The sequence below is a fragment of the Cuculus canorus genome, chromosome 14 (assembly GCF_017976375.1).
Source record: "Cuculus canorus isolate bCucCan1 chromosome 14, bCucCan1.pri, whole genome shotgun sequence".
NCBI classification, from domain to species: domain Eukaryota; kingdom Metazoa; phylum Chordata; class Aves; order Cuculiformes; family Cuculidae; genus Cuculus; species Cuculus canorus.
The window spans coordinates 1,194,954-1,217,507 of NC_071414.1; the positions used below are offsets into that span (position 1 = coordinate 1,194,954).

Genomic DNA, 22,554 nt, shown 5'->3' on the forward strand with positions numbered 1-22,554 from the left:
TCCAGCGACCCGTAATTAGCGATAGTGCTCCGTAATTATCGCTGATGGCTCTGCCTTTGATCATCTCCACAGCGGCGCCGGAGGCGACTGTCGAGCAGTCAGTGAAGGTAAAGAAGAGAGAAGGATCGAATGGGAAGGGACAGGGAGAGAAGACTCGGGGACTGCAGGGCAAGAAGGAACAGGAGAAGGAAAAGAAGAGACGGAACAGAAGAAAGAAGAGAGTAGAAGGAGAAGAAGAATGTAGAAAAGAGAACGGAAGAAGAAGAGAGTAGAAAGAAGAGAACAGACTAAATGAGAAGGAAGAAAGAGGAAGAAGGAAAGAAAGGAAAAAGTGGGAGAGCGGAGCGCAGGCGAGCGGTGGGCGCGGGGCTGGTGCGAGGCTTGTGAGCAGCACACGGTGTCGCTGCAGGCTGAGCCCCGGCGGGGGCGGTCGGGGCGGCGCAGAGCCCGGCTGTGAGCGCGGGGGGGGCGGCGCGGGGCGGGCAGGAGAGGAGAGGAGAGGCGGTCGGGGCGTGCGGGCGGCGGCGGGAGCCGTGCGGGGCCCGAGCGGGCGGCGGCGGCTATGATGGGCGCGTGTTGGGGGCCGGCGGTGCGGGTGCTGGTGCTGCAGGCGGCGTGGGCGCTGGTCGGCGGTCAGGTGCGCTACTCGGTGCCGGAGGAAGCGAAGGTGGGGACGGTGGTGGGGCGTGTGGCGCAGGAGCTGGGCCTGGAGGCGGGCGAGGCGGAGGCGCGGCGGCTGCGGCTGGTGGCGCAGGGCCGGCGGGCGAGCGTGGAGGTGAGCGGGGCGAGCGGGGCGCTGGTGGTGAGCGGGCGGCTGGACCGGGAGGAGCTGTGCGGGAAGAGCGCGCCCTGCGCCCTGCGCCTGGAGGTGCTGCTCGAGCGGCCGCTGCGCGTCTTCCACGTGGAGCTGGAGGTCACCGACATCAACGACAACGCCCCGCTCTTCCCCGCCGCCCGCAAGAACCTCAGCATCCCCGAATTAAACACCGTGCCGGGGTCTCGTTTCCCGCTGGAGGGCGCGTCGGATGCGGATATCGGAGCGAACGCGCAGCTCTCCTACACTCTCAGCCCCAGCGAGCACTTCTCTCTGGATTTACAGCGGAGTGAAGGGTATTCAGAATCCCTCTTCCTGGTGCTGACGAAACCTCTGGACCGTGAGACGGAGCCCGTGCACCGTTTGTTGCTGACGGCGAGTGACGGGGGCCGTCCGTCTCTGTCGGGCACAATGGAGCTGGTGATCTCGGTGCTGGACGCGAACGACAACGCACCCCAGTTCAACCAATCGGTGTATAAAGTGCAGCTGCCGGAGAACGCGGAACGTGGAGCTTTAGTCATAAGACTTAACGCCACAGATTTGGACGAGGGTCTCAATAACGAATTTACTTACAGTATCGTGAGTTCTCTTCCTGTTGGTAACAGAGATCTGTTCACCCTCGATCCAAAGACGGGGGAGATCCGTCTCACGGGCACCCTGGACTTTGAAGAAGTCTCTATACAGGAGATACAAATCAAAGTGACAGACAAGGGGACGCCACCACTGTCGGGTCACTGCAAGGTGGTGTTGGAGGTTTTGGACGAGAACGACAACGCGCCCGAGGTGCGGGTGACGTCACTGTCGGTGCCGGTGCCGGAGGACGCGTCGGTGGGGACGGTGGTGGCGGTGCTGAGCGTGTGGGACCGTGACTCGGGGTCGAACGGTCGCGTGCGTTGCTCGGTGTGGCCGGCGAGTCCGTTCGGTCTGGTGTCGTCGGTGTCGGGGTCGTACTCGCTGGTGGTGCGTGAGGCGCTGGACCGGGAGCGCGTGTCGGAGTACGAGGTGGAGGTGCGTGCGGAGGACGGCGGGGCGCCGGCGCTGGTCGGGAGCAGGCGGGTGCGGGTGCCGGTGTCGGACGTGAACGACAACGCGCCGGCGTTCGCGCAGGCCGTGTACACGGTGCTGGCGCGGGAGAACAACGCGGCGGGGGCGGAGCTGGCGCGGGTGCAGGCGAAGGACCCGGACGAGGCGGGCAACGGTCGCGTTCGGTACTCGTTGTGGGAGGGCGGCGTCGGTGCCGCGGGGGCGGTCGGGGGAGTGGGTTCGGCGTCGAGCTACGTGTCGGTGGAGGCGGAGAGCGGTCGCGTGTGGGCGCTGCGTCCGCTGGACTACGAGGAGGTGCAGGTGCTGGAGTTCGAGGTGCGTGCGGTGGACGCGGGGGAGCCGTCGCTGTGCGGCAACGCGACGGTGCAGGTGTGGGTGTTGGACGAGAACGACAACGCGCCGTCGCTGCTGCCGGCCGCGGGCGTCGGGGCGGGCGCCGGGGCGTCGGGCCGGTCGTCGTCGGTCTGGGAGTCGGTGTCGGGAGAGTCGTCGGGTTCGCTGTGGGCGTGGGCGGCGTGGGGGACGCCGGCGGGGCAGGTGGTGGCCAAGATCCGCGCGGTGGACGCGGACTCGGGCTACAACGCGTGGCTGCGCTACGAGGTGTGGGAGCCGCGGGGGAAGGGCCCGTTCCGCGTGGGGCTGTACAGCGGCGAGGTGAGCACGGCGCGGGCGCTGGAGGAGGCGGACGGCCCGCGGCAGAGGCTGGTGATCGTGGTGCGGGACCACGGGGAGCCGGCGCGCTCGGCCACGGCCACGCTGAGCGTGTCGCTGGGGGAGGGCGGCGAGGCGGCGTCGGCGGCGTCGGGCGCGGGGTCGTCGGGGCCGGGGCTGCGGGCGTCGTCGGGCGCGGAGGGCGGCTCGTCGTCCTTGTCGTCGTTGTCGTCGTCGACGAACGCGTGGCTGGTGGCGGCCATCTGCGCGGTGTCGGGGCTGTTGGTGGTGGCGGTGGTGCTGTGCGGAGCGTGGCGGTGGGCGCCGCGGGCGGGCGCGCTGTCGGGGCGCGGGCCGGCGACGCTGGTGTGCGCCAGCCAAGTGGGGAGCTGGTCGTACTCGCAGCGGCAGAGCCGGAGCCTGTGCGTGGCGGAGGGCGCGGGCAAGAGCGACCTGATGGTGTTCAGCCCCAACTGCCCGCCGCCGCCCGCCGCCGCGGCCAAGGAGACGCAGCCGGAGCCGCCCGCTCTGCTGGACACGGTCAGTGCTGCTCCCTCTCTGGCCTCTCGCCCCGCCCCCCGACGGCCCCGGCCCCTTCTCTCCTTTGTTTCCGTTGTTTCCCCGGGTGTGGGCAGGCGCTTGTGGGAAGCAGGCTGAGCTCTCGGGGTCTGCTTGACAGCTTGTTCTCCCGTACAATAAAATCGCTGCTGTCAGGGATGAGAGGTGCAACGCCATTGGCCTTCGAGATACTCTTGCTGGTGTGTAGCCTTTGCAGCCGAGCTTGCTTCAGGGGTGCAAGATGTGTAGGCTGTGTTGGTGACTGTCCTCACAGCACTCTGCTTCGTTCTCACCATCACTGATTGCAGCCCGCACTGGCAGTCAATGTGTTTTCTTTCTTCTTTATCTACTTCTCCCATGTTTGTTTTCCAAGTACATTGTAGCTGTGTTTCGTCTTTTGATGTGTTCAGGGAGAGGAGCAGAGCCAAGTTCTGTGTTTAAAACACTTCACCCTAGGAACCCAACACCAAATGCTTCTGCAGAGTACATGTCATGGATCACACTCTTTTCACCGCCATTTGGTCATTCTCTCACAGCATGGATTTGGTTCTGGTTCCCTTTAGAGTTTTCCTGACCTGTATAAATAATATTGCTCCCAGATGCATAACATCTCCATTGCAGATTGTTGAATGCAGAAGAGAATGTGGCAGTGGCACTGAGTAGGGCCATGTCCTGATGTGAAGGGTGATCGTGAGCAGTGGAAAGGCTTGTGTGTAGAAGCTGGAAATCGTTGGGAAACCATGAAGGTGCTGGGGGGTGGAAAAATTATGCATGTACAGGCCAAAATGTGCACAGCACCTCAGTTCTGTTTTTCTCTGGTATGAATTCTCCCACGCAGCTGATATGATGAGTGCTTCTATGCATCAGCATTTACTGAGGTGCACTCTAAGAATGAAATCCGTGTGGACTGGTCTAAGAGCTGTCACAGCTCCAATCAGAGGCTCTGTGAGAACTATCATATAATGTGCACGTCTGTAGAGTTTCCACCTGACGTGACTGAATAGGTCTGAGGTATTGAGGTTGAAGTTCAGGCATCTGGGAGGAGTCTGCCAAACACTGTGTGGGTTTGCATCCATGCAGATGTTCTTTGTGCTGATCCTGAGGGAAGGAGAGGATGTACGATGACCTGGGTCATGGTCAGCATGTTGTTTTGATCTGGGGAATATTGCTGTTGTGCAGCAATGTCCAGGTGTTGTGACAGTGCTGCTGCTCGTGGCATTGATCAGGGCCTGTTCCTGTGTCATGGGGATGGTGACTTGCAGAGGAGAAAAGGTTTGCCTGACGGAAATAATGATACTGGTTGGAACGTGGTCTGTGCCATTGAGGAAGAAATGGAGAATAACTGCTAAGGTTTAGATTTCATTTCCTGTAGTGTGTCTGTCATGGTTTTGCTCCAGGTAGCAAGTAGGTACTACAAGGCCACTTGCTCACTCTTGCCCTTCCCCTTGCCTGCTGGAATGTGGAGGAGAACGGTAAAGAGAGAAGTATAGCTCGTGGGTTGGGATAAAGACAGATTAACAGAACAGCAAAAGAAGAGATAACTAATAACATACATAATGACAGAAGAGTATACAAACTCAATACTGCACAGTGCAAGCGTATTGTATGTGGGTAGCTCTTCAGCCTTCTGTCGTTGTGGAGTGGGTGGGCATCTCTAGTAGCTTCCAGAGCCATTGAAGTTTCCGTGATGGTTCTATGCTTCTTCTCAGGTTGCGTTTGTACGTGGATGCGATGAGGAGAAGGGTCTAATCTGTTTGTGCTTGATGTCCCCAGCTCTGGATATTCTGTGGTACGAATTCTCCCACCAAGTTGCTACCCTGAGTGCCCTTGTGCTTCATCTTTTGCCGCCGTTCTCTTGTGAAATACAATCCATGTGGCCTGAGGTCAGAGGTGTCACAGCTCTACCGAGAGGATCTGTAAGATCTCTACCATGCTTCCTTGTGGTGTTTGGAACTGGGATGGCTGTAAAGGCACAAAACATTCAGGGTGAATTTCAGGGAAGAGTCTACCAAACACTGTGTGTCTTCACATCCCTCCAGATGTTCTTTGTGCCATTGATGAGGGAAGGTAAGAGTACGTGAAGGCCTGGGGCATGGACAGAGTGGGTTTTGTTGTTGGGGCATGTTCTTGTGGTGGAACAATGACTGGATATTATTGCAGATATCCTCTGCATGGTCTGGATTAGGGCCTTTGTTACATGGAGAATGATGTTTTGCACGATGTGTCTTCCCTGAGGAAATGGAGATGTTGTGCAGAACATGGCCTCTGTAATAGGTGAAGAACTGGAGAATATCTATTTAGCTGAATATATCAATCCCCAGGGCTTGTGACAGATGTGTCCAGTAGGAAACCTTGAGAAGAAGGGGAAGATGCCCAGGCAGAGAGTTGTTTGCCTAGGGCCTTCTCAGGATCTCTGAAAGTTCTGCATACCTTAAAGAGCTGTTTTCCTTTGTGGCGTTACCACTTGTGAAGACATCAGCCACACATGCCTTTAAATACTTGGTTTTGAGGTGGAATGATATCACTCATAAAGAAACCTTTAAGAAGTTTGTCAGTCCTCGGTAGTTGCTCCCTTTCTGAACTTTTGCCCTCCACCCCAAATATCTTGGCTTCCTTCTGGCCCCTGGGTCCATCGTTTCCCACGGTCTGGGCATGTGCTTTTGGGAACGGGGTGAGTCCACAAAGACTTCGTACTCAGGGTGCGGCTGATGCTTCAGAAGTTTGATGGAGCCTTGACATATGGGTTTTTGTAGAAGTTCCCTTAGGTCTTTCTCTGGGGCTAGGGAATAAAAGGATTGCTTTATGGAGCAGGCCTTATCTCCCGGAGGTGAGGTTTGATGTTGTGGGTGTGAGATGTCCTGCTTTAGAATAAATCACTGGTGATTTCTATGAGAGGTGCGACTGCTGTGGAGCAGTGTCTGGGTGTTGTGGCAGTGATGCTGCTAGTGGCATTGATCAGGGCCTGTTCATGCATCATGTGGAGGGCGACTGGCAGAAGAGAAAAGTCTTGCCTGATGGAAATGAAGATGTTGGAACATGGTCTGTGTCATCGGGGAAGAGCTGGGAAATGACCGCTAATCATTTCCCACTGTGTGTCTGTCACGGTTTTGCTCCTAGACAAGACCTGAGTGCCACAAGGCCACTTGCTCACTCCTTTGCCCTCCCCTTTACCTGTTGGAATGTAGAGGAGAAAGGGAAAGAAGAATGTGTAACTCGTGGGTTGGGATAAAGACAGTTTAATAGAACAGCAAAGAAAGAGAAAAATAACAATAACAATGATCAAAAGATATACAAAATTATTAATACAGTGTGCAAATGTGTTGTAAGGGAATTGCTCCCTTTCTGGACTTTGGCCCTCCACCCCAAATATCTTGGCTTCTTTCTGCCCCCTGGGTCCATTGTTTCCCACGGTCTGAGCATGTGCTTTTGGGAACCGGGGTTTTGTTCCACCACAAGACCACTTTCTCACTCCCCCCCTTCCCTTTGCCTGTTGGAATGTAGAGGAGAATGGGAAAGAAGAATGGGAGAATGGGAAAGAGGAAAGAAGAATGGGAGAATGGGAAAGAAGAATGTTGGGAAATGGTTAAATGAAGAAGGACATGAGGATGTTGAGAAAGGGATTGAGGAATGGCTGGATGAGCAAAGGCATGGGTCAGTGGACTGAACCTTGAGTTTCGAGTACATCATATGGGAACGGTAATGAGCTTTGAGTCCTTGAGTATTAATGAGCCCCAAGTCCTTGAGTTTTAAATACATTCTGTAAAGACAGTAAAACATCAAGATAAGGAACTTTTGAGGGCCAAGCGGATCCTTCACAAGGAAGCAAGATGAAATATTGCGCACAGCTGTAACCGCAAGGCAACTATGAAGAAATAAACAAAGTCTGAAGCTCTAGCATGGCCACAACGAATCAGTATTAGACAAGTGTTTGTACTAACCAATCAAGTTTAGGGAATGACTAAGTAGAATGTAGTGAAAGATATATAAACCGCAACTGTAATCAATAAAGTTGAAGCTTGCTTTATCACTCATATTGAGTCGTCCGCTTGCTTCCCTCGCCCGTCGCAAGTGGCGCCCGAACAGGGACCCCCAATCCCTGTTTCCACCGGACGGCGAGCTCGGTGAAGCACTGGTAAGCAGCGACCAGGGGGCGGAAGATCGGCAACACTGAATCAGTACTTACGATCCGCGCCTGAACCCGGATATCTACGTGAGGAGGTTCGCCGGCCGAGTAAGAGACTACCTACTCGTGAGTAAAAAGGCTGCAACCTTTCATGGCTAGTCCATGAAAAAGGGTCTGGACCGGCTAACGTAAGAGGGTCCGTTAAAGCACGCGTGCAATGGAACGAGAGGTAGCATTTGAAATTCTACGCTTTTTAGAAAAGCGGGGAGCAGGTCCGATTAAGGACTTAATAGACGAGTGGAGAAATTACAGAGATTGTTTGTAAAAGTCGGGAAAAGCGCCGGGATACAGCAACCGGAAGGCGAAGATTAAGAGCTTATGATTTCGTTAGGGATCGTTGCACTCTAGTCCGAACGCCTGAATCGTCAAAAAGGGATCCGCCGCCCGACATCATAAGGCTTTGGAGAGATAAGATAGAACAGGGCTACACGTAAGACTTTATAAATTTATAAGGGTTTTTTTTTTCTCTGACCAGAAATGGATAAAGAAGTGGCTTATGAAATATTACAGAGCTTCTTAGAGAAGCGAGGACTTGACTCACAATATCTCAAACAACTTGCGGGCCTCATTGCCTTAGGAAAAACTAAGGGATGTTTTAAGGATCTGAATGAGATATTTGAGGAAAGTGAACGGCGCAAATTTGGGAACGTCCCGTGGGAGGCACTTATAGATGATGATAAAACTGCAAAGAGACTAACGAAAGCTTGGAGAGAGATTACAAATTGTATAAAATGTTACAAGGTAGAAAAACAGTTAAATGTTGAAATCCAACACCAGAAAATAATAGCGAGGAATCAGAGGAGGAAGAAGATGCCACGAAAATGCTGTAACAACCAAGGACTGTTACCTGTTAAACAATTGATACAAACCTTATTTTGTGATATATGTGCATGTTTTGAGTGTTGTGTGTGTCCGGTGCCATGTGTGGTTTAAATATTCATACCATCATGCTGTTCTTATTGACCGGTCGTAAACAATATTGTATAAGTATATTAAGCTAGCTCTCAAAAGAGTGGTTCTGTGTGTGTGTATGCGTGTGTGTGTTTAAAGCGCTTTAAACGTTTGTAAGACTTGCAGATTGGGTTTTGGTTATATTGAGCCTCTGTTTTGGTTAATCTTTAAAATGCAACTCTGAAACCTTTCAATCTCAAACGTCCACTAAGCCGGAAAACAGGTAGTTTTACCTGGGACCTTTGAAGTGAAAGGCTGCAGAGGACAAGATTTTAAAATACATAAAAAAAAAAAAAAAAAAAAAAAAAAAATATAGTAAAAAAGAAAAAATGAAAAACATAAAGAAAAAAAAAAAAGGAAACGGAAAAAGAAAAAAAAAATAGAAAAATAGAAAAAAAAAAAAACAACAAAAAAAAAATGGAAAAAACCCCAGCCCTGTGGCTGTGTGTGTGAGTTCCCTCCCCCCCCCCCCCATCGCCCCCCCTCTTACTCCTGTAAGGTTTTTTATTTTGTTTCAGCTTGGGAGTTTCTATCTCTCTCTAGGGGAGTAACAGTTTATGAAGAACACTCTGCATTCCAGTGTCCCTTATCAGATCAGCAACTGCTGGGTCCTAGTGCAGACGACTGTAAAGGGAATTTTAGCCAGACACTAATGAAGACATGATTTAAGAGTCCAAAAGGAGTATCCTCTGAGAGTAAAAAAACTGCAAAGGAATAGAAAAGTTAGTGCATTTGCAGCCTTGAGAATTCCCATATAGGTAAAAAACAGACTAAAAGAAGCAGGGGTAAACCGTTAACATTAAAGAACCAAGGAAACCAGCAACCCAGCATGCAGCGGAGACGTGTGACAACAGTAAATGCTCCTGCTTGGATCTTCTTCACAGCCTCCTCAGTAAGAAGAGATTGAAAAGCACACAAGGTTTCACTTCAAGCTTTTGGTCCTATTGGTAACTGGTTTAAGTGTTTTGGTTAGTAGGTCATTCGAGTGTCACTTTGCAAAGTCTTTTTGTGTAACCTGGTGTTATTAATTCTGATTTTACTGGACAAATACAAGCTATGGTTTATATTCCTTTCCCACCTGTGTATATCACCCAAAGCAGTTGTGCTTCTCAATTAATACCATTTCAAAGATTGTATTAGAGAAAATAGGCCTTCAAGTCGCACCTGGAAAAAGTTCAAACCTGGAAATATTATAAGAGGAAAATTTTGAATGCTACAATTGAACCCCAGCAAGCCAAATTGCAAATAGTAGTTAAAACAATTTACAAAAGCTAAATCTTATTTGTGTATAACTAATGCAGAACTAAGTCCATTATTTGATCTTCTTAAGGGAGGACATGGCTTTAACAGCACCTCGAGTGATGCACAACAAACTTTGGGTGGAATTGGAAAAGCCATTGCTCAGAAAAAAGCCCATAGACGACGTGATGGTCATCCAATATGTATGTTTTTGTTATTCTGTGTCAGGCATTTGCTGATCATAGACTTAAAGGACTGTTTCTTCACTATTCAGTTACATCCTAATGACACTCAACGCTTTGCATTCACTTCACCCACAATCAATAGGGAAGGACCTGATTTGCACTTTGAATGGACAGTATTGCCGCAGGGCATGAAAAATAGCCCCACTTTGTGTCAGTTGTTTGTGGATAATGCTTTAAGAGAAATAAGGCATGCATGGCCACAAACCATGATCTATCACTATATGGACGATATTCTTTTTGCACAGAACCAGCCATTTACCACTCAACAAGAGAAATACTTGGAGACACAATTAACTACACATAATTTGATTATAGCAATGGAAAAAATTCAACGTTCCCCTGTTTGGAAATATCTAGGATGGAACATAACGAATTCTCAAGTACAACCACAAAAATTAACCTTTTGTACTTCGCTTACAACAGTTACTGATGCTCAACGACTTTTAGGAGACCTGCAATGGTTGCGACCTATAGCAGGAATCACCAATGATGAACTAGATGCTTTGCGTCCTCTTTTAAAAGGAACTGATCCAGCACGGAAAATTACTTTAACAATCGAACAACGACAAATGATACAACGCCTTAGTGAAACTCTTGTCGACCGCACAGTGGACCGTATAGATCCCAACTTGCCTGTGGACCTCACAATTCTCCAAGAGCCATCCCAATTTATCAGAGCCCTTACGCAAATAAAGAAAAAGGGGGAGATTAGAGTACTCGAATGGATCTTTACAATGTATGCATCATGATCTGAATGTAGTAACGGACTCCATGTACGTTGCCAATATAGTGAATCGTGTAGAAGATGCTCGAATAAAAGAAATACACAATCAATGCTTTTTTGATTTAATTCGACAACTACAATCAGCTATCCGACAACGAATGTGCCCTTTTTGCATAGTACATATTAGAAGTCATATGTGGACGGAAGGACTTGGAGAAGGAAATTATAGAGCAGATCAACTCGTATCTTTGGCCGCAACACTGAGCGATTTTGTGAAGGCACAAGAAGCACATAATGCCTTTCACCAAAATGCACGAGGACTACATCGACAATTCAACATTACAATGGAGGAAACAAAAGGAATTGTCCACGCCTTCCCTACATGCAGTCATCATGGACCTGGTTTAGGGTTAGGTGTAAATCCAAGAGGTCTCAGATCTCAAGAATTACAGCAAATGGACGTGACCCATTTTGCTGCATTCGGCAGATGGAAATATGTACATGTCACCATGGACACTTATAGCAAATATATATGGGCCTCTGCGCAAACGGGTGAAAAGGCACTCCATGTTATAAGACACTTAACACAATGTTTTGCCATTATGGGAGTGCCTCAGGCGATAAAAACAGATAATGGTCCAGCATATACTAGCATGAGGGTTCGACGATTTTTACAAATATGGGGAGTACGGCATACTACTGGTATTCCACACTCCCCCACAGGTCAAGCTATTATTGAAAGGGATCATCAAACCCTAAAGCAATATCTTCAAAAATTTATGGATCTATCTGATATTCAAGAACGATTAGCAAAAACTCTCTTTGTTTTAAACCATCTATGTATATTTGGAGATCAGAAAGAACCATCAGCATGGATCCATAGTCATAATAGTGATGAGCAAAAGAATCCACCAATGTTTGTTATGTACAGAGATCTAACAACGGGAACCTGGATGGGGCCAGCAGAAGTTAGGTATATGGGAAGGGGTTATATGTGTGTGCTTACCCCCACAGGACCAAAATGGATTCCCAGTCATTGGACTAAAGCTTCTATAGCTCCTGGTACCCCATCTGGCCCCGGCATTGATAATACCGCTGACCAGCAAGAAACTGCAGAAGAATAAGCAGGAATTTGAAAAAACGCCTATGCAACGATCGTGAAACATTCCGATAGAGGAAGACAGAAGAAGAATAGAAGAGAAGTTGTTGCTGACTCTACGACCGTCGCTGGCACAATTGAAAGGATACTCAGAAACCATCGACAGGATGATAAAGCACTGCCAGACTTTTGAAGGTCTAACTATAATTATTGGACAGTTGTCAGAATTTTATATACAAGGACCAGCGGGAAAAAATTGTCTTGACTGTAATAATCCATGTTGCGCCGCTTGGGTAGCTTTAAATTGCGGGGGGTTGTGGTAAGATTTTCTGGATAGAACAATCTTTTGTACGGGCTTTATGGTGTAATAGATGTGAATTTAATCATAACTTTAATAGCTGGCAGAGAGAACTACAGAAACAAACAGGACATTGTTAAATGAATTACAATTCAGAGCAGATCATGTATTATCTCAAAAAGATGTAAAAAGGTGCTGCCCGTAACACATCATTCTGTGGTGGGACCTGTTAGAGGGGATCCTGACAAAGAATTGGACCAGTGTTTAAGCAAACTGCAAAAGTTGAAACTGCAAAACTTGGAACAGTAAGAGTTAAGAGGAGTAAGAGGAGAAAGAGAAAATAAAATGAGGCTTAATTGTGTTGCATTGCTTAGTAGTATTATAGCCAGCATAGTGGGAATCACACGCTTTAATCAGCCAAGAGATAACATTTGGGTAACATTAGCAAGCCAAACTAACCAATCGTCGCTTTGCCTTAGCTTAGGAGGGGTTACTAATCCTTTTCGAACTTGCTTTGTAGGTCTGCCTGTCTGGAATCCCAAGGAATTCTGTGGTTTAGTAGACGATGATACGCTATGCCAAAATCTATCCGCTGTAAAAATAATGGGGGGGAGAGTTAAAGTAGACCCATTCCGAGAGGATGCTTATCAACAGTGTCAACTGATACTGTCCCTTAACACCACTTTGCACTCTCCTCCTGAAGAATTGGACCTTTTCGGGAGGGCTAATGCCAGTCTGTCTAACAAATCCCTGGGTGGCTGGGTCGGTTTCACTCCTGTCAAGCCTGTAGACCCAAGCATTATCATAGAGACCAGAAGATCTTGGGCCACCCTAGATTCTCGTCTAAAATGGACTGATGTGATCACACAAATGTATACCGGTTGTAATGCCAGCAGCATTACTACCCCAAGAAAACTGCCCACAGGACATATTGGGTATGCTTACAACGGATGTGCAAAGCTTAAATCATGCAGTGCTGCAAGATAGAGCTGCTATAGATTTCTTGCTCTTAGCACAAGGACATGGACGTGAAGAATTTGAGGGAATATGTTGCATGAACTTGACCGATCACTCAAAGTCTATACATGCAAAATTAAGAAAGTTGCAACAAGGCCTGCATCAGTTAAAGCAAGAAGATGGGTGGGGAATTGATACTTGGCTACAATCGATGTTTGGACCATTATCTCCTTGGCTCCTCTCAGTGATCAAGGAAATCTTGTGTGGGGTAGGCCTGGTATTATTAGTAATAATCGCTTTTAAAATAAGCTATCATTGTATTATGCAAAGCTTGGCTAAGAATCATACTGCTTTGCTTGTTCAAAAAGAAAAAGGGGGAAATGTTGGGAAATGGTTAAGTGAACAAGGACATGAGGATGTTGAGAAAGGGATTGAGGAATGGCTGGATGAGCAAGGGCATGGGTCAGTGGACTGAACCTTGAGCTTCGAGTCCTTGAGTTTCGAGTACATCCTCTAAGATAAGGAACTTTTGAAGGCCAAGCGGATCCTTCACAAGGAAGCAAGATGAAATATTGCACACAGCTGTAACCGCAAGGCAACTATGAAGAAATAAACAAAGTCTGAAGCTCTAGCATGGCCACAACGAATCAGTATTAGACAAGTGTTTGTACTAACCAATCAAGTTTAGGGAATGACTAAGTAGAATGTAGTGAAAGATATATAAACCGCAACTGTAATCAATAAAGTCGAAGCTTGCTTTATCACTCATATTGAGTCGTCCGCTTGCTTCCCTCACCCGTCGCAGAAGAAACTCGTGGGTTGCAATAAAGACGGTTTAATAGAACAGCAAAGAAACAGAAAAATAACAATAATAATGATTTAAAAATATACAAATTATTAATACACTGTTCAAATGCGTTGTAATTGGGTAGCACTTCAGCTTTCAGTTGTTGTATAGTGGGTAGGCATCTCTAGTAGCTTCCAGAGCCATTGAAGTTGCTGTGGTGGTTCCTTGCTCCTCCTCAGGTGGGGTTTGTAATTGGATGTGAGGAGAAGTTGAGCTTAATCTGTTTTTGCTTGATGTCCCTTACCTGTGCACTTGCACCACTGGCCTCACTAGACATGATGTGTCCCTTTGTCACGCTTAACTCACATACATGCTTGAACAGCCCAGATCCTTCAGTGCAGCCTTGCTTTGAGTTTTCTGTAGTACAAGTTCTCCCACAAAGGTCACATTGGTAGTGCTGTCGCGTTTCATCATTTGCCATGGTTTTTTTGCAAAACTGAATCCGTGTGGCCTGATATCGGAGCTGTCACAGCTCTACTGACAGGATCTGTAAGATTCCTACCATGCTTCTTTGTGATGTTTGAAGCTGGGATGGCTGTAAAGGCACAAAACATTCAGGGTGAAGTTCAGGGAAGAGTCCGCCCATCACTGTGTGTCTTTACATCCCTCCAGATGTTCCTTGTGCCATTGATGAGGGAAGGTAAGAGTATGTTAAGGCCTGGGTCATGGACAGAGTGGGTTTTCTTGTTGGGGTGTGTTCTTGTGGTGGAAGAATGAGTGGGTATTATTGCAGAGATCCCCTGGTTGGTCTTGATTAGGGCCTTTGTCACGTGAAGGATGACATTGAGCAGGGAGGAGTCTTCCCTGAGGAAATGGAGATGTACAGAATGTGGACAGTGTAATTGGTGAATAAGTGGAGAATATCTCCTTAGCTGGACATATGGTTCAGCAGGGCTTGGGGTGGACATTTCCAGTAGAAAGCCTTGGGGAAGATGCCTAGTGCAGAGAGTTGTTTGCCTGCTGTCTTCTCAGGATCTCTGGGAGTTCTGCATGTCTCAGAGAGCTGTTTTTCTTTGTGATTTTACTGCTTGTGAAGACATCAGCCACATATCCCTTTAATCCCTTGGTTTTAAGGTGGAATGGTGTCAGTCAAAGAGGAATCTTTATGAATATTTCACTGCTGCTGAGATTCTCCGACCCTCTCCTTGGGTGCCTTTCTGCTCTTGGTCTTGCTAGGGAAGGAGCAGAAGTGCTCTTTGTACTCAAGTTGCTGGGAAACCTTGCATTTCATTACTGTGTCCTGGATGCCTTTACTTTTCTTCTTTAGTCTTAGCAAAAACTCCTACCCCTTTGGGTTTTCCTTCTCTCTGCTTGGCAATATCTTGTTAATACTGGATGAGCTGCAGAGGTCAGAGTTTTGGCAGCTGTGAGGTTGCAGAGGTTTGGGCGTCTGGCCATCATTGTTGGCTTTTCCCCTCTCTGGAGCTGAGGCTGATGTTGAGAGAATGTCCTTAGCTTTCATGGCTGCCTCTTGCTTCCCTTGTGGTAGAAGATCCTAAGGGATCACAACACACTGTTCGGTGATTTCAAAGCTTTTGGAGAATGACAGTAATGTCTTTCTGCCCAGTTTCACTAGAAATCATGGATAATGTTAAGGGAAAATCTCTTGGACCCAATTTTGCTGTCCTGAAACTGTTCCCTTTTCTGAAGAAGCAGCCAGGGATACTACAGGTAAGTCAATGATACCTAAAGAGGGTGAATTTGAGAGATGGATGTGCTTTTGTTCCTGTTTTGTTCTGTTATCTTCATGTTGGATAAATGGAATGTTGCCTGGATTGTCGTGCATGTAGGTGTGGGCCAGCAAAGCCCCACTGCCTGCTCTCATTCCATTCCTGCTGCTTCCAGGAATCCTGTGAGGTGATGGCAGAAGGACAGATGGGAGAGGGACTCCAGTGACTTTCCCGGAGTGGATACATTGAGCATCGCTGGGATGATCTCATCCAAAATTCCGTGGCTTTCCCGTTGTCTCTTTTGTTTGGCTGAGTGCAGTGTGGCTAATGCTGATGGAAGAGAGAATTATTCTGTGAGGACTAATGCCCCCGGGCACCCAGGTTCTGGCTGTCATATGCCGGCAGTGCGTGCCCACAGGAAGAAGCAAGAGCTTGACATTTGGTGTGCAGGTGGAAGGAACGTGCTCTGCCTCAAGGTGTCTGAAGTTTGGGAGCTGTGGGTACTCCGTGCTTTTTTATCCTTGCCGGAGGATTGATGTGTTGAGCTGTGATAGGTGTGATTTCGCAACTGAAATATCCCCCATGTGTTGTCTGGAGTTTTTGGAGTGTGTTTTATTAAACGTCCAAGTGGCTGGTGCTTGGTCTTGTGTTTGTGTTGGTGGTGGGTTTTGTCCAGTGTAGCAGAGCTTTGCCATGTGATGGCCTTGCTGTGATATTTTCTGTGTCCCTGAGAGGCCCGGAGGCTGAAGATCTTGGCTTTCTTTCAAAAGGGAAAGAGTGGTGCGGCAGCAATTTGTCTTGCCTAGACTGGAGGGCAGGAGGAAAGTTTTTTCCCTTGCGGGGAGGTGGAATGCAGTAGGGAAGAAGAATGAAAGCTCTTGCCCAAGGGCATGTCCGTGCTTCATGTCAAACGTGTTACAGACATGTAAAATACATTGGTGGAGGCCGAAAGGAAAGAAGAAACAAGTGTGGAAGCAGAAGTAAAGGGGAAGTAAAAGTCGGGCAGGGTCACAAAAGGATGGTGAAGGTGAATAAAAGATGAAAGAAAGAGAAATGGAGAAGAAAAGCAGGGACTGCAAGGAAAATGCAAGCAAGGAAGAAACAAAGAAGGAAGGAAAAGAAAGGAAGGCAGGAAGAGCTGGTAGAGGAGATTCCGAGCTTCATTAACGTTGTCTTATAAAGTGAATGGAGCTGAGGATCTCGGCATCCTCGGCACTCTGGGCCGGTGTGCAAGGCTTGACGGAAAGTGGTGACGAAGAGGAAGGAGGTTTTGTCAAAGGCACACGGCGGGTGTGATGGGATCCTAGAGAAAGTGTGGTGGGAAAGCAGCGAAAGCAGAAGTAAAAATGGAAGAAGGGGAAGAAAAGGGTTGGGGCAGAAGAGGTAAGAGAAGAGAGACGACAGAAAGAAAATCAAACCCGAACGAAGCAAACGATGTGGAGAAAGCTGGAGGGATAAACGATTTTACTGCAACGGCACGGAAACAGAGAGGTGAGGGACTGGAGAGGTCACGGGAAAAGAAAAAGAGAAAACAAGCAGAGAAACAGAACTTAAAATAAAAAACGAAAAAGCGAGACAGAAATGACTAAGAAAGTAATTACAAAAGGAAGATGAGAAGGTAGAGAAAGAAAGGAAGAAACGATAAAGGAAAAGACCAGGGTGCAAAGAGGTTTTCTACAGTCGCTGAATGGACTTGGTCCTTAATAGCCTCCCCTTTGTTCAGAGTATCCGTAATTAGCGCTGCTGCTCAGTAATTAGCACCTACGGCTGGGACTTTAACGGTCTCTGCTGCGGCGCCGGAGGGGACTGGGGAGCTGCCAGGGGGGTGAAGAAGAGAGAAGGATGGAAGGGAAAGGGGAAGCGGAGTGAAGACTCATGGACGGCAGGGCAAGAAAGGAACTTGAGAAGAAGGAGAAAAGAAAAAGGGAAAGATAGAATGCGGTGGGAGAGTAAGGAAGACAAGAAAGTAGACAACGAAAACGTTGCACAGAGAAAAGGAAAAAGAAAGACAGACGGAAAGAAAGAAATCTATGGAAGGAAAAGGACGGCGGGGTCGGTGGCATGGAGCATGCGAGGCTTGGGAGAAGAAAGAAAGGATAAAGGAGATTACTGGGACGCACCCACATTACCTCTATCCGGTGAATGGAGATGGTTCCTAACAGCCTCGCTTTAGGTCGGAGTCCAGCGACCCGTAATTAGCGATAGTTTCCCGTAATTATCGCTGATGGCTCTGCCTTTGATCATCTCCACAGCGGCGCCGGAGGCGACTGTCGAGCAGTCAGTGAAGATAAAGAAGAGAGAAAGATGGAATGGGAAGGGACAGGGAGAGAAGACTCGGGAATGCAGGGCAAGAAGGAACAGGAGAAGGAAGAGAAGAGATGTAACAGAAGAAAGAAGAGAGTAGAAGGAGAAGAATGTAGAAAAGGGAACGGAAGAAGAAGAGAGTAGAAAGAAGAAAGGGAGAGAACAGACTAAATGAGAAGGAAGAAAGAGGAAGAAGGAAAGGAGGGAAAAAACGGGAGAGCGGAGTGCAGGCGAGCGGTGGGCGCGGGGCTGGTGCGAGGCTTGTGAGCAGCACACGGTGTCGCTGCAGGCTGAGCCCCGGCGGGGGCGGTCGGGGCGGCGCAGAGCCCGGCTGTGAGCGCGGGGGGGCGGCGCGGGGCGGGCAGGAGAGGAGAGGAGAGGCGGTCGGGGCTTGCGGGCGGCGGCGGGAGCCGTGCGGGGCCCGGGCGGGCGGCGGCGGCTATGATGGGCGCGTGTTGGGGGCCGGCGGTGCGGGTGCTGGTGCTGCAGGCGGCGTGGGCGCTGGTCGGCGGTCAGGTGCGCTACTCGGTGCCGGAGGAAGCGAAGGTGGGGACGGTGGTGGGGCGTGTGGCGCAGGAGCTGGGCCTGGAGGCGGGCGAGGCGGAGGCGCGGCGGCTGCGGCTGGTGGCGCAGGGCCGGCGGGCGAGCGTGGAGGTGAGCGGGGCGAGCGGGGCGCTGGTGGTGAGCGGGCGGCTGGACCGGGAGGAGCTGTGCGGGAAGAGCGCGCCCTGCGCCCTGCGCCTGGAGGTGCTGCTCGAGCGGCCGCTGCGCGTCTTCCACGTGGAGCTGGAGGTCACCGACATCAACGACAACGCCCCGCTCTTCCCCGCCGCCCGCAAGAACCTCAGCATCCCCGAATTAAACACCGTGCCGGGGTCCCGTTTCCCGCTGGAGGGCGCGTCGGATGCGGATATCGGAACGAACGCGCAGCTCTCCTACACTCTCAGCCCCAGCGAGCACTTCGGTTTGGATGTTAAATCCGCAGATGAGGAAAGGAAATTTGTGTTCCTGGTGCTGACAAAACCTCTGGACCGTGAGACGGAGCCCGTGCACCGTTTGTTGCTGACGGCGAGTGACGGGGGCCGTCCGTCTCTGTCGGGCACAATGGAGCTGGTGATCTCGGTGCTGGACGCGAACGACAACGCGCCCCAGTTCAACCAATCGGTGTATAAAGTGCAGCTGCCGGAGAGCGCTGCAGAGGGGACACTGCTGGTGCGAGTGAACGCCACGGACCCGGACGAAGGTCTCAATAAGGAGTTTTCTTATAGTATCCTGAGTTCGATTCCTGCTGGGAACAGAGATATCTTCACCATTGATCCCAAGACGGGGGAGATCCGTCTCACGGGCACCCTGGACTTTGAAGAAGTCCGTTCGTACGAGATTCAAATCGATGCGAGAGATAGCGGGACGCCTCCGCTCTCGGGTCACTGCAGCGTGGTGTTGGAGGTTTTGGACGTGAACGACAACGCGCCCGAGGTGCGGGTGACGTCGCTGTCGGTGCCGGTGCCGGAGGACGCGTCGGTGGGGACGGTGGTGGCGGTGCTGAGCGTGTGGGACCGTGACTCGGGGTCGAACGGTCGCGTGCGTTGCTCGGTGTGGCCGGCGAGTCCGTTCGGTCTGGTGTCGTCGGTGTCGGGGTCGTACTCGCTGGTGGTGCGTGAGGCGCTGGACCGGGAGCGCGTGTCGGAGTACGAGGTGGAGGTGCGTGCGGAGGACGGCGGGGCGCCGGCGCTGGTCGGGAGCAGGCGGGTGCGGGTGCCGGTGTCGGACGTGAACGACAACGCGCCGGCGTTCGCGCAGGCCGTGTACACGGTGCTGGCGCGGGAGAACAACGCGGCGGGGGCGGAGCTGGCGCGGGTGCAGGCGCGGGACCCGGACGAGGCGGGCAACGGTCGCGTTCGGTACTCGTTGTGGGAGGGCGGCGTCGGTGCCGCGGGGGCGGTCGGGGGAGAGGTTTCGGCGTCGAGCTACGTGTCGGTGGAGGCGGAGAGCGGTCGCGTGTGGGCGCTGCGTCCGCTGGACTACGAGGAGGTGCAGGTGCTGGAGTTCGAGGTGCGTGCGGTGGACGCGGGGGAGCCGTCGCTGTGCGGCAACGCGACGGTGCAGGTGTGGGTGTTGGACGAGAACGACAACGCGCCGTCGCTGCTGCCGGCCGCGGGCGTCGGGGCGGGCGCCGGGGCGTCGGGCCGGTCGTCGTCGGTCTGGGAGTCGGTGTCGGGAGAGTCGTCGGGTTCGCTGTGGGCGTGGGCGGCGTGGGGGACGCCGGCGGGGCAGGTGGTGGCCAAGATCCGCGCGGTGGACGCGGACTCGGGCTACAACGCGTGGCTGCGCTACGAGGTGTGGGAGCCGCGGGGGAAGGGCCCGTTCCGCGTGGGGCTGTACAGCGGCGAGGTGAGCACGGCGCGGGCGCTGGAGGAGGCGGACGGCCCGCGGCAGAGGCTGGTGATCGTGGTGCGGGACCACGGGGAGCCGGCGCGCTCGGCCACGGCCACGCTGAGCGTGTCGCTGGGGGAGGGCGGCGAGGCGGCGTCGGCGGCGTCGGGCGCGGGGTCGCCGGGGCTGCGGGCGTCGTCGGGCGCGGAGGGTGGCTCATCGTCCTTGTCGTCCTTGTCGTCGTTGTCGTCGTCGACGAACGCGTGGCTGGTGGCGGCCATCTGCGCGGTGTCGGGGCTGTTGGTGGTGGCGGTGGTGCTGTGCGGAGCGTGGCGGTGGGCGCCGCGGGCGGGCGCGCTGTCGGGGCGCGGGCCGGCGACGCTGGTGTGCGCCAGCCAAGTGGGGAGCTGGTCGTACTCGCAGCGGCAGAGCCGGAGCCTGTGCGTGGCGGAGGGCGCGGGCAAGAGCGACCTGATGGTGTTCAGCCCCAACTGCCCGCCGCCGCCCGCCGCCGCGGCCAAGGAGACGCAGCCGGAGCCGCCCGCTCTGCTGGACACGGTCAGTGCTGCTCCCTCTCTGGCCTCTCGCCCCGCCCCCCGACGGCCCCGGCCCCTTCTCTCCCTTGTTTCCGTTGTTTCCCCGGGTGTGGGCAGGCGCTTGTGGGAAGCAGGCTGAGCTCTCGGGGTCTGCTTGACAGCTTGTTCTCCCGTACAATAAAATCGCTGCTGTCAGGGATGAGAGGTGCAACGCCATTGGTTTTCGAGTTATTCTTGCTGGTGTGTAGCCTTTGCAGCCGAGCTTGCTTCAGGGGTGCAAGATGTATGTGCTGTGCCGGTGACTGTCCTCACAGCACTCTACTTCGTTCTCACTGTCGCTGATTGCAGCCCGCACTGGCAGTCAGTGTGTTTTCTTCCTTCTTTATGTACGTTTCCCATGGTTGTTTTTCAAGTACGTGGTAATTGTGTTCAGTCTTTTGATGTGTTCAGGGAGAAGAGCAGAGCCAAGTTCTGTGTTTAAAACACTTCACCCTAGGAACCCAACACCTACTGCTTCTGCAGAGTAGATGCCATGGTCACACTCTTTTCACCACTATTTTGTTATTCTCTCACAGCATGGATTTGGTTCTTGTTCCCTTTAGAGTTGTCCTGACCTGTATAAATAATATTGCTCCCAGATGTACAACATCTCCATTGCGGAATGCCGAATGAAGAGAAGAGTGTGAAGTGAATGTGGTGGTGGCACTGAGTAGGGTCATGTCGTGATGTAAAGAGTGACCGTGAGCAGTGGAAAGGCTTGTGTGTAGGAGCTGGAAATCCTTGGGAAACCATGAAGGTGCTCGGGGGTGGAAAAAGCCCATAAAGGCCGAAATATGCACAGCACCTCAGTTCTGGTTTTCTCTGGTACAGTTTCTCCCACCCAGCTGATGTAACGAGTGCTTCTATGCATCAGCATTTACTGAGGTATGCTCTAAGAACAAAATCCGTGTGGACTGGTATAAGAGCTGTGACAGCTCCAATCAGAGGCTCTGTGAGGACTATCATATAATGTGCACCACTGTTCTATGGAATTTCCACCTTACATGACTGAATAGGTCTGAGGTATTGAGGTTGAAGTTCAGGCATCTGGGAGGAGTCTGCCAAACACTGTGTGGGTTTGCATCCATGCAGATGTTCTTTGTGCTGATCCTGAGGGAAGGAGAGGATATATGATGACCTGGGTCATGGTCAGCATGTTGTTTTGATCTGGGGAATATTGCAGTTGTGGAGCAATGTCCAGGTGTTGTGACAGTGCTGCTGCTCGTGGCATTGATCAGGGTCTGTTCCTGTGTCATGGGGATGGTGACTTGCAGAGGAGAAAAGGTTTGCCTGATGGAAATAATGATACTGGGTGGAACGTGGTCTGTGTCATTGAGGAAGAAATGGAGAATAACCGCTAAGGTTTAGATGTTATTTCTTGTAGTGTGTCTGTCATGGTTTTGCTCCAGGTAGCAAGTAGGTACTACAAGGCCACTTGCTCACTCTTGCCCTTCCCCTGGCCTGCTGGAATGTAGAGGAGAATGGGAAAAAGAAAAGTATAACTTGTGGGTTGGGATAAAGACAGATTAACAGGACAGCAAAGGAAGAGAAAAACAATAACATACATAATGACAGAAGAATATACAAACTCAATACTGCACAGTGCAAGCGTATTGTATGTGGGTAGCTCTTCAGTCTTCTGTCATTGTGTAGTGGGTGGGCAACTCTAGTAGCTTCCAGAGCCATTGAAGTTGCTGTGAAGTTTCTTTGCTCCTCCGCTGTTGGGTTCTATAAGTGGACGCGATGAGGAGGTGGATTTAATCTGTTTGTGCTTGCTGTCTCCCAGTCGAGCGCTTGCACCACTCGGCTCAGTAAAGATGATCTGTCCCCTTTTTATGCTTAACTCACATACGTGCTTGAACAGCACAGTCCCTTCAGAGCAGCCCAGCTCTGGATTATCTGTGGTTCATTTTCTCCCACGCAGCTGATACCATGAGTGCCCTTGTGCTTCATCATTTGCTGTGGTTCTCTTGCAAAACACAATCCATGTGGCCTGAGATCAGAGGTATCACATCTCCACTG

At 51.1% G+C, this 22,554-nt stretch overlaps 2 protein-coding genes across 2 annotated transcripts; both read left to right on the forward strand.

Moving 5' to 3' along the window:
• The first annotated feature begins 505 nt into the window (after positions 1–505).
• LOC128853680 (protocadherin alpha-2-like) lies at positions 506–15,521 on the forward strand. Its single transcript, XM_054080042.1, has 2 exons — positions 506–3,049; positions 15,456–15,521. Exons 1-2 carry the CDS (start codon positions 563–565, stop codon positions 15,504–15,506), a joined length of 2,538 nt encoding a protein of 845 aa, XP_053936017.1. The 5' UTR covers positions 506–562; the 3' UTR covers positions 15,507–15,521.
• Positions 15,522–17,853: 2,332 nt separating this feature from the next.
• On the forward strand, positions 17,854–22,179 carry LOC128853675 (protocadherin alpha-2-like). Its single transcript, XM_054080036.1, has one exon. It carries the CDS (start codon positions 18,026–18,028, stop codon positions 20,630–20,632), a length of 2,607 nt encoding a protein of 868 aa, XP_053936011.1. The 5' UTR covers positions 17,854–18,025; the 3' UTR covers positions 20,633–22,179.
• The last annotated feature ends 375 nt before the right edge of the window (positions 22,180–22,554 follow it).